The 11,980-nt window shown below is 44.0% G+C and overlaps 1 protein-coding gene across 6 annotated transcripts in view; it reads right to left on the bottom strand.

Moving 5' to 3' along the window:
• The window catches only part of skor2 (SKI family transcriptional corepressor 2), a 96,921-nt gene that overhangs the window by 33,983 nt on the left and 50,958 nt on the right, over positions 1-11,980 (bottom strand). For 2 of the 6 annotated variants that reach the window (XM_064308197.1, XM_064308198.1), the window contains one exon: positions 10,153-10,295. The exons of the other annotated variants lie outside the window; for them this stretch is intronic. In XM_064308197.1, coding sequence (XP_064164267.1) covers positions 10,153-10,157 — 5 coding nt within the window. In that variant the 5' untranslated portion in view covers positions 10,158-10,295. The remainder of the gene's footprint in view (positions 1-10,152; positions 10,296-11,980) is intronic. 6 annotated transcript variants of the gene reach the window in all.

Raw genomic sequence — 11,980 nt, 5'->3', positions numbered from 1 at the left:
TGTCTGTCAGCAGCCAGGAAGTTAATGCGTTGTTACGGCTCCCTTTTCTTTTGCCATTGTTAAAACTAAATGAAACAAGGTAATTAGCTTGTTACAATTAAAGTGACTCGACTGGATAAATTGTAATCACTCAAAATGAAGTTAGGCTTCCCTGCAGGTTTGGCCAGCCAGCTGAGCAGTCTCATTTGCATAATTAAAATATACAAATGATAATGGATTTTGTACTCAATATCCAGCGGCTGTAAATTCAGAGAAATATGAAATAACAATAATGGCAGGTCGCCTTGAGGAGATTGGGATGAGGTTCTGTATTTCACAGCTTCGCAACGGAAGGGCTGTTCAAATGGCCGTTTGAAACCAAGGAGAAAATAGATGGAAAACATTAAAAAGTTACACTAGTTAATAATTCCCAGGGTGGGTGACAGGAGACAGACACGCTAAGTGAGGAGGGGACCAATTACAGGGGCAGGTTGTTAGCGGCTGGCGTTCCGGGCCGTGTCGTACCTCAGGGGAAACCTTTTACCTGATTACACGGGACTGGGACTGAATTAAACATCTATAAGGCTGTCCTAAAACAAACTGAAACGAAATTAGACTTTCTCCGGTAGCTTCGAGCAAAAGGGAAGCCCGCTCTTGGAAACAAATGTAGGAATTTTGCATTTTTGGAGGTGGGTGAGACAGCGTGGTGAACAAACCCCTAAACCCCCTCCATTCCCAACAAAACTCCATCCATTCACCACTAAACCCCTCCCATTGATCACTAACCTCCTCCATTGACCACTAAACCCCCTCCATTCCCCACTAACCCCCTCCACTGACCACTAAACCCCATTTATTCCCCACTAACCCCCTCCATTGACCACTAAACCCCCATTCCCCACTAAACCCCATTTATTCCCCACTAACCCCCTCTATTGACCACTAAACCCCATTTATTCCACACTAACCCCCTCCATTGACCACTAAACCCCCCATTCCCCACTAAACCCCATTTATTCCCGACTAACCCCCTCCATTGACCACTAAACCCCCTCCGTTCTCCACTAAACTTCCTCCATTGATCACTAAACCCCTTCCATACTCCACTAAACCCCCTCTGTCCACCATTAAACCCCTCCATTCCCCACCAACCCCCTCCATTCACCATTAAACCACATCCATACCCCACTTGAGAACTCTAGATAAATACGTTGTGATCATGAGAAAACTATTTTTATTTTCTTGCAATCTTGAGATAACGGACCAAAAAATGAACTTAAATTTTTTGCAAGGTCTCTACGGAGTTCTGTAGAATCTTACTTTATGACATGTTTTATGATCAGATGTTTTGCCTGCTTTAGGATTACTTCTAATTTGCTTTTCTAAGCCAAATGTTAATATATTATAATGGATATCCAGGAAATCAGAGGGTAAAATGGCTTTAAAGTTGACTGAGCAAAGTGGAGCTGTATGAAATGGTGCTGGATGTTCACCTCAGCACAGGTAACCTGCTGGCTTACTGACATGCCAGTCATGGAGGTATGCTTACTCTTATTACAAGAGCCATCATGAAGGAATTTCCTGTGGAACTTCAAGATGTTCTTAGGAGGCAAAAAGCTGGAGAAGGTTGTAAAAAGATCTCAGAAGCTTTGAATCTTCCTAGGAGCACCATTAAGCCAGGCCATTCAGTTGCATAAAAATATTTTTTTGCATCATAAATGTGTGGAATTCATTGTGTTGGTGAAGGGGAAGACCGGGGATGAATGCCTTCTTAAGGGACTGTGCCTGCCAGTCCAATAATGGAGCACAAACACAGTTTTGTGTCTTAAGAATCATCCTGATAAGAGCACACATCCACAGGCATTAAAAACAAGCACATTTTCACGATATTCCCTTTCCTGCTCCATTAAGACACAAAGTGGGTAGACATCCAACTTGGGGGAGGGGGGGGTCTATCGTAATTTCTTTGTATCTTCTGACATGTCAGAGATTTCCGTAAAGTTTGCCGAAGATCCCAGGTGCTGCAAACGAATGGGCTTCTCCTCTGTAAGAAACAATAACGCGGCTTCAGCTGTAAATAAATAATTAGCAGTAATCAAAGTTAATGGAACCCAAAGGGAGACATTCGCACTGTATTGCAATAATCTCATTTAGGAGACAGTGGATTTAGTGGATAATTGGGCCTAAGTAAAACCCAATTCCCCGGCTCACTTAAGTGGTGCTATTCTCTGTACAAATAAACACGCCAGAAAACACCTCCCCGTGTCTCGGAGTCCAAGAACAAAGCGTCAGAAAACGTCTTCATTCGCGCTGGGAGTTCTAACGTCGCATCACCTGACCGCGCAGCTACGCGGTTTTTACCTGGTCGCGCTCGCTCACGGCGAGGGGTTACGTTTACTTTCGTTGACACGCGCGAGCCGGCTCAGACACAGGCTGAGTCCCGCCGACTGGTAGCCAGCGGAGAAGGTGTGGGCGGGAAAGAGAGCCAGCGAACGAGAGGCAAACGGCGAGCGATCACGCACGGCGCCGCTGTAAAACCCCCCCCCCCATTTGGCTACTTCCTCTCCGGTTCCTGTGCCTGTCCTCAGTGCCTCCGGTCCTGACAGGCGGCTAATGGGGCGTCGGGTCGACCCGGTTCTGCAGGCCCACGCAGGGGGAAGAGAGCGCGCGCGCCAACGCCCGGGCTCCAGGTGCAGGTGGCACCGACACGGTGCTGCGCCCCAGCTGTGCCCTAATGTCGCCGTCTTTGTGTACACACTCACGGGCCACCCCCCCCCCCCCCACCCCCCTTTTATTAGGGCCACGCTTCTCTAACGCTACATTTCAATAAAGAAAATAAATTATCTCAGCGGGAAGCGGGCTAAGAGCCAAGCACAGCCCCCCCCCCCCCCAAACACCCCCCCAGCCCCCCCTAAAAGCCTCATGCTGTCCATCTCTGCATCCCTCCATCCCTCCCTCCCATACAGTCTCTCCCTCTCTCCGCCTACACCGTGAACAAGCCTGGCGATTATTTAAAAAAAAAAAAAAGCTGTGCGTAGGTGCGCGGCCTGTACTGCACATTTAATTGCTCGGTATAATCCGGTAATTGTTTACTAATTTAGCGTAATCTCTGACGGGCGAAGCTCCGTGGCTCGGTTAACTAAAGACATACGCCCTCTAGCAGCTAACGGCTGAAATGCGGAAAACACCGGCAGGCTGCTGAATAATAAAAAAAGATTGAAAACGTCTTTAAAGATTTCATTGTTATTTTTACTTACCATCAGTTGATATTAAAATATATAAAAGCAAGTACGTGGGAATCCCTATGAAAGACAGTTTTAAAACATTAAAACGGAATGATTTTAATAAAAAAAGAGCAAAAGAAGGCCATTACAGAAATGAGAAGTGATAAGATGATTAAATACTGTTCACCGAAAGGGTAAGCGAAAATTAAATCTTACCATACCACCCCCCTCCACCCCCCCAACCACGTTTTTTCTTCTCTCTTATTTAAAGATTATTTTTAGCGGCATTAGTTTCCACTTCGCTTATTACAAACAGGAGGGATTCAAAGGCATTCTCTGCGCAACCACTTTGAATAAATAACTTACTTTTTTAATTAAATTGGAAATAAAATTTCATCACCTGAGTGGGTGACTGAGAAAGAAGTAGAAAGAACCAGCCAGAGAGAGGTGGGGTTAGTGTACATTCGAGGGGAACTGCCCTGTGGACCGATCTGTTAAATGTCACGCCCAGGGGCGGAGCTAGCCTGTCATAATAGTGCTGATCTAACTTAGAACTGCATGTGAAGTGGCAAATCAGTCATGGCTCGAGAACCAAGTCACAAACTGCAGACTGGTGGGGTTGTGCAACATCGATGTCGATTTGGCCTCATGATGTAGACGGAAGTGCACACAAACTGAGAGTTGGGGGTTAGTGCACACTCATGATGTAGAGCTGGGGTTAGTGCACACTCATGATGTAGAGCTGGGGTTAGTGCACACTAATGATGGAGAGTTGGGGTTAGTGTGCACTCATGAAGGAGAGTTGGGGTTAGTGTGCACTAATGATGTAGAGCTGGGGTTAGTGCACACTAATGATGTAGAGTTGGCGTTCGTGTACACTCATGATGTAGAGTTGGGGTTAGTGTGCACTCATGATGGAGAGTGGGGTTAGTGTGCACTCATGATGAGATTTGGGGTTAGTGTGCACTCATGATGTAGAGTTGGCGTTCGTGTACACTCATGATGTAGAGTTGGGGTTAGTGTACACTCATGATGGAGAGTGGGGTTAGTGTACACTCATGATGGAGATTTGGGGTTAGTGTACACTCATGATGGAGATTTGGGGTTAGTGTACACTCATGATGGAGAGTGGGGTTAGTGTGCACTCATGATGGAGAGTGGGGTTAGTGTACACTCATGATGGAGATTTGGGGTTAGTGTACACTCATGATGGAGAGTGGGGTTAGTGTACACTCATGATGGAGAGTGGGGTTAGTGTGCACTTTGATAAATGTTTTTGTCCTCCATAATGGATGGATAAATAAGTGTGTTTCACATTCACACTCATTAGCCAGTAGTGATTTAACTATCTTAACACCAGGCTTCATTCACACCCCACATTAAATTAACAGAAACATTGACTGTATTGATAAGTATACAACAGTTTTAAATCAGGCACATTGTTCTTCTTTGGGTGACCAAAATGCCTATTAAAACCAGATGGCCCTCATTTCCAAGAGTCTATCCTGCACTGTGTACCGAGGTAGACAAACATTAACGTTAGATTTCTTTTGCAGGGGTGAAAAAGAGAGAAATTATGTTACTGTTACTATGACAATGTTGGGCAATATCTTTGTTTTTTCCTTTGCATAAAAGCGTGTTCATACACGATTTATAAAATAATATAAAGAATAAGTGTTTAAGGAGCAGTTTACCCACTTCATTCACCACACAGGGTCTGGTCAAGTCTAATTCTTGTTGAAACTCTACCCCCCAGTCCCCTTCCCCCAGTGTCTCCTCAGCACAGTGTATGAAGTCCATATAATATGACGGATGTGTCGAAATCAAAGATTCACAGGTGATCTCTGACCTCCTCGCCGGCAAATGGCCCTGGCATCTGTGCAGAGGCTGTAAACACCGGCTCTCTGTGGTCACCTCTAAGTGGACGGCTTGTGTAGCGGGAATACTGGCTCCAGTGATGAGGTCTGCCCTCTCTCTCTCTCTCTGTCTCTGTCTCTCTCTCTCTCTCTCTGTCTCTCTCCCTCTCTCTGTCTCTCTCTCCCTCTCCCTCTCTCTCTCTCTGTCTGTCTCTCTCTCTCTTTCCCCTATTCAAATTTTAAAAATTCAAATACAAATGCTTTATTGGCATGACATTAAAAAAAATACACATTGCCAAAAATCTGCCATAATAATAAAATATAAAAACAAGCAGCAACAACAACAGCAGTAACATAACATTTATTAATTATTAAATTGCTAAATACTATACTATAGCAACATTATACTATTTATACTATATATTCTCTCTGCCTTTCCTATTCTCTCACTCTCTCTCTCAGTTTTTCCATCCGTCTCTTTTTACTATCTTCTGTCTCTCCCCTCCTCTCTCTTCAGTGTAATCACCCCATGCGCAGTTCAAAAGATTCTGCTTCGGGTGGCAAAAGTACCATAAAATTTCTCTCGATATCCCAAAGTTCCTCTCTACTTGGAGCTCATCTTGAGTCCCTGGAATTCAGAGAATTGTTTCTGTAAGTGTTGTTTACGTGTGTTCTGTGTGTACTCTAAGCATTAGGCAAAGCAAAACAGCAAACTGATGGCTCACTTGAAATCCCAAGTGACATCAGATCCTGTTACAAACTAAGGTCCATATTAATTAGTACAACTCGCGCCTGAGTGTAACAGAACCCACAGTGTGTGTGTGTGTGTGTAAGTGGGTGTGTGTGTGTATGTGTGCGTGTGTGTGTGTGTGTATGCAAGTGGGTGTTTGTGTGTGTGTGTGTATATGTGCGTGTGTGTAGTACCTTCAAAAATACTCACACTCTGGATACACATTAACAAAGAAATTGTATAAAACTAACAAAACCATTACTGAGATATATTTTAATTCTCAAATGCGGAAAAAAAATCTACTTCAATGATTCAGCAGAAGCAACCAGAATAGCACATTCAAATTATAAATACATTTCCCAAAAAATAAAAAAATTCACAAATATTCACGGCCCTGGTTTCAGTACTTTGTACCCCCTCCCTTTGTAAGGATAAAACGATGAGTCATCTTCAGCCTTTCATGAGATCAGTGACCATATTAGGAGGGAACTTCGAGTATTCCCGCCTAAATAATCTAAGATTGTGAGACACCCTCTGAACCAGGCCACAAATTTTTTTTAAATGGTTCAAGTCTGAAACTCGAAGGGCAAAACCGTAATGCTGTGGCCTGTTTACCATTTCTTTTTTGATTTGAAGGATCCATTTGCAGCCAAGTTTGAGCTTCCTGGCAGAGGTGAACCAGGTCTTCGGATTTTATTTTGAAAGTTTTTTCCCTTTCCCCATGGTAGTGGACGATATGTAGGCCATGTCCGAATCAGCGCACTAGCCTACTTTCGAGTATACTTGTTGAGTACACTGGATGAGAAAGTTGTTAAGTCGGTAAATGTCTAAATGTAGTGCACTTAAAATGCCTGGATGATAGATATACTTATTCCCAGAGTTTTACTGAGTATATTTGGAAGTGTGCTTTTCAGGAAATGAACAATCATTTTGGTCCCATGAATATCACGCGCAGCTCCTCTTTAAAAACGAGTCGCAGCTTCGCGAATGTTTTCCTTCGATAACAACAACAAAATGTTAGCATGGCTACGCACGGGCAGAACATCTAACGGCACTTACACAGTCAGGCAGGAAAACAGAGTGGAGGATATTTTTTGCATTGTGCCCATTGCATACACAACTTACGCACTAAACAGTACAGTGTGCTTGGTGGACAGCACATATTTTTAGGACACGGTAGACAGGAGGCCCATTCGGACCCTGGACATTGAACCTTACTAGTGCCCTGCATGCAGTAGACACTACATTAGCCTCACTAGCAGTACTTACAGTACTCAATATTTGCCTAACTAGCAGCCCCACTTACAGTACTCAATATTAGCCTAACTAGCACCCAGCTAACAGTGCTCTATATTAGCCTTACAAGCACACCACTTATAGCACACTGTACCCTACATTAGCCTTACGGTAGCTAAATCCAGTGGAGATGAGAAAAAAAAAACCCTTTAAAAAAAGGGTTCCTTCACAGCACTGTTGTTTCTCATCGGCAAGAAAAACTGTTCAGACCGAATAGCTGTAGCGAGAAAAACGAAAATCCATTCGTTGAACAAGTACCTTTCACTTTAAAAAATAAAAGAGGGAATCAGATTCAAGAGTTATATGACACGCGCTAATGATGCGTCATCTGTCCAGCGGAGAAGCCAGGTAGTGTTGGCAGGTGCATCTCAGGTGATTGAGAGCGAGGGAGAGACGGGGAGAGGGATGAAGGGAGGACTGGAGAAATGGCCATAATCTACGGTGACAGGCGTTGGCAGGGGGACATCATACGAGCGGCATAATAGAGCCTCCGTAAATTGAGCCGCCAACTTCGATGTGTCAATAAACAAGTTCAAGGTGACACCGCGGATCGATACAGCGCGACAAGACCCATCCGACAAATTTACTGCAGTGTAATTGGGTGCAAAATGACTCAACTCAACCTTCACGCTGCAGAAAATCAAACCCGCGGTCGCCGCCGGCAACAGTTTGTACGTGTCACAATTTGCCTTAAGGTGGCACGGGCAGACATAATGGATTTCTGTTTTTCTGTGTTTCTGTGTTTGTGTGGGTGTGGGTGCGTGTGTGTGCCTGTGGGTGTGTGTGTGTCTGTGTGACGGCGTGTGTGTGTGTTTGTATGTGTGCATATGTATGTGTGTCTGTGTGTGTGTGTGTGTATGTGTGTGCGTGTGTGTCAGTGTGTATGTGTATGGTGTGTCTGTGTGAATGTGTTTGCTTGTTTGCATATGCATGTGTGTGTGTGTGTTTGTGAGCGTGTTTTCAAGTTTGCGTATGTGTGAGTATGTGTGTGCGCATGTTTGCATGTTTGCGTATGCATGCATGTGTGTGTGTGTGTATGGAGCCCGAGAGTACAGCATATGGACCTTATCTAAGTGTGAAAAGAGACATCAATGCGGCTTTAAATTCAATCAGGATTCTTTAGTAAAGTTTAGCTATACAATAAAAATAGTTCTAATGTAAAACGAATGCTAGTTACTGTATAAAAAGTCACACAAACAAATAGCATTTCTTGCAAACAACTGATTATGAGGATAAAAGCTTAAACCCTCTTACATAAAAAATCTATTCCGGCGTAGCTCTCTGATTAAGCCTGTGAAGACCTATCGTAATTGATTTCGGGATGTATGATCATTAACCTCAAATGTCACCGCCCCTCTCCCGGGTGGCGACTCATCGATCGGCTAATGGAGGGCTGCTTGTGCCCGATGTTTAAGCGGATATATAAATATCTCCTATTAACGCTCGGCCGGTTATTTTCTACCGCGATCGAGCCGGGTTTCTGAGCGAACCCGGAAGCCCGCGGTTCAGGAGAGGCAGACGGAGGAACAGAAGTGCCGTATTCCTCATCACGTTTCCCGAGACTCACCAGAAAGCTAATAGTAACGATGATTCATTACCGACATGCAACCTGCTGAAGTGACCTAAGCAGCACTTCTTGCATTATCACTATAGTTTAATGCAAAACTGTCATTTAGTGTCTTTTGTTGTTTGCTTTTTTTTTTGGTTGGGGGTGGGGGGTGGGTATGGGCAGTATTATCAACTCTTTTTCCACTCCGATGTTTATGACACATGATGGATAGCCACTTTTTCCCAGAGAGTAAATCACACCTGACTAGCATAAGAAGAAGAATAAAGAAAAAAAAACGTTTGAAATTAAAGCTTTTGGTAAGATGTAAGTTACGTGACGTGGCCGTTCGTCCAGCGCGATGCGTTGCCCTCGACGACGGCGGCGCGACTTCGCGCGAGCTCGCGGGGCGGAGGACTCGCATTGTATCACAGTTCTACTCCGCTGCTCCCGTGAGGCTCGAGGCCACTTCAAGGAGGACAGTACAATCAAAAGATCGAAAGGCCTCTGATTCCATCCAAAGCCATCACAGCTTGATGATTACCTGGCTACCTCCCGGAGACAGAGACTGTCATTCCAGGAAAGACTTTTCTTTTTTCTTTTTCTTTTTCTTCTTTTTTTTTGGGAATTCAGCGGAAACATTCCTTCCAAGGATTCAAATTCTGTCGACGAAAGGCGGTTGAATATCAAAATTAATACGCAGACAGCGATATATAAATAACTGACTATCAGATACTACTGTCAATACTGTTTTCGATTGCTTGTAACAGCTTGAATTATTTTGTCACAAGTGGGCCCAATATTTAGACCCTATCCAACTTGGGACCTCACCATTACAAGGATACATCGCGAGACAAGGGCCTGATTTGCAAAAGTACTCGATAAAGGCATGATATAGAATGATAAAGGGATATGGATCTTGGCTATGTACCTTGACCAAGATGACATACACCCATATGTTGATTTGCAGTTATTGACATGAGCATTTATGAATGTTTATGCACTGCTTATGAAGAACCTGTGCAGGTCTTAGGAAGGACCATAAATAGAAAGTGTTACATATTAATGCCTAAAACATTCAATTTACAATGTCAAATTGAAATGTTTATGTTAAAAATAAACATAGAATGATTCAATGATTCATCCCAACTGCATTTAAAGTTTTTGGTGACGCATTACCAACATAAATGACTCGAAGTAAGAAACACATAAGAGCTGATATAAATGTTATAAATCAAAAGGCCACATTAGGCTTAAGATGACATTACTAAGTCTAGCGGCCGTGGAAGCCGATTTTGCCGAGTTGGAGGATGGTGTGCAGGGGTTTGGATGGTTTTGGGGGGTATTGTAAATGTATAATAGCCTGTAATACGCAGGCCATCTCCCCCCCCCCCCTCACCCCCCACCCCCCACTGCCCCCCACCCTCCCCGGTGCTTGGGGCCCCTCTATCCCTCCCAAACAAAACTGTTGAGGTGTGAAATATGAAAAAGACGTATCGTCGTTCAATTTGTCCGGCGTACCTCATAGGTGTACTGCAGGTACGGTCCCCTTCAGAAGGTGAAAAACGAGTGGGGCCCGGGCCGCTGACTTTGATGGACCTCGCCGCGCGCGCGCTATCATTCTTTTACGTCTGGCTTCCTCCGCTCCCGCGCCCACTCTCCGCCTAAAAAAAAAAAAAAAAAAAAGCAAAACTAAAAAAAAAAAAACGTGTCTTATGGAAGGTAGATGCGCTCGAGTGCCTGCTGTACCGCGGCAACATAACAAACAGTCCCTCTCTCCCTCTCTCTCTCCCTCTCTCTCTCTCTGTCTGTCTCTCTGTGTCTCTCTCTCTCTCTGTCTCTCTCTCTCTCTCTCTCGCTCTCTCCTTCTCTCTCTGACTCTCTCTCTCTCTCTCCCTCTCTCTCTGTCTCTCTCTCTCACTGTCTTCTCTCTCTCTCTCTCTCTCTCTCTCTCCTGTCTCCCTCTCTCTCTCTCTCTCTCTCTCTCTCATTGTCTCTCTGTCTCTCTCTCTCTCTCTCTCTCCCTCTGTCTCTCCCCGCTTACGATCCTTTCATCCCTGCTATACAGGAAAGGCTCGTTTGAGCAGGGAGCCAGAGCTGGGCTCCTTCACAGGGCCTCATTACTGTGCGAGAGCGAGCGAAGATGCAGGAGCAGGAAAGATTTGGGACGCCCCCCGAAGGGAAGAATAATCTCCGTGAGCACGGGTAAATAAGCGTGGTGACAGCAGCGTCCTCATACGGACACCCCCAAATAAAACACAGACCCACGCAGTCATAACTAACAAGTTTTCTTGTTTGGTTTTTTTTTTTTTAAACCATGTGTCCAATGTGTCCTGGACAACTTTTATACGATATAAAAAATTGGAACATAACCGGGGAATCGTGAAGGTTTACTTTGGGCAACAAATAAATATAACAGATATATAAATTGAACTGTGAATGATAGTGTCCACTAAAAGAAACATACTTAGAAATTCTAATAAATGAATTGTCCCCTCTGAGATACTAAAGCTTCAAAACCCATAATACTAAGTTCATAAACTCTGACTTACTTTTTTCGTTAATCTGAGAAATATTTGGCACCTTCTTAAAAAGAACCCTAGTATGAAAATAACTGAAAAAAAGGCCAGAGCTCAAAAGCAGAGGCACAGTCAGTGTGAAAGAAGCCCTAGGCACTAGAGCTAGAGGTGTGAAAATAAGATTTCCATCCCACATTCCTCCAGACAGACTGCATGAACCCAACCATTTAAATCCAGCATCATGTAAACCCTGCTGACCACACTGAGAGAGAGGGGGCTTAGAGACCATGATTAAGTCATGATTAAGGTTCACAACAGAGGAGCTGCGTTAAGCACAGTATTATATTTCAGTTACAGTTCGGATAGACAGTGTCAGACTCCAACAGTTTCCTCAGCCAAAGAGCGCGTCCTATCAAAATCACCCAGAAATACTGCAGCCGAGATGAGCAGAGATGTAATTGGAGGGATAACTGAATACTGGTATATATGGTACGGCTGTACAATCATGATTGAAATGATAATGATGATTACATTGCTCAATGATCGCATTTCCTTATTACGATTACTAACTGACTTTGTAAACAAAACCGTTTTATTTCACTTGAGCATTTAAATCAACAGAAAACTCCCCTGTCCTCAGGCATTTTCGTCACGCCAAACTTTAAGATGGCTTCGAACGTGGTTGAATGAATTAGTTGTGTTTCTTTGCAGAGCTGACACAACTCTAAACAATGTGGCGAGTGTTTGTTCCTGTTCAGCATCACTTGTTAACAAGACCTGACAAAAAAAACATTAAAATAAAGAATAACTTTCCCTCCTCTAGGAGAGCC

Source organism: Anguilla rostrata, chromosome 14 (assembly GCF_018555375.3).
Source record: "Anguilla rostrata isolate EN2019 chromosome 14, ASM1855537v3, whole genome shotgun sequence".
NCBI classification, from domain to species: domain Eukaryota; kingdom Metazoa; phylum Chordata; class Actinopteri; order Anguilliformes; family Anguillidae; genus Anguilla; species Anguilla rostrata.
The sequence above is the reverse complement of the archived record's forward strand: the minus strand, read 5'-3'. Positions and strand labels throughout refer to the sequence as shown.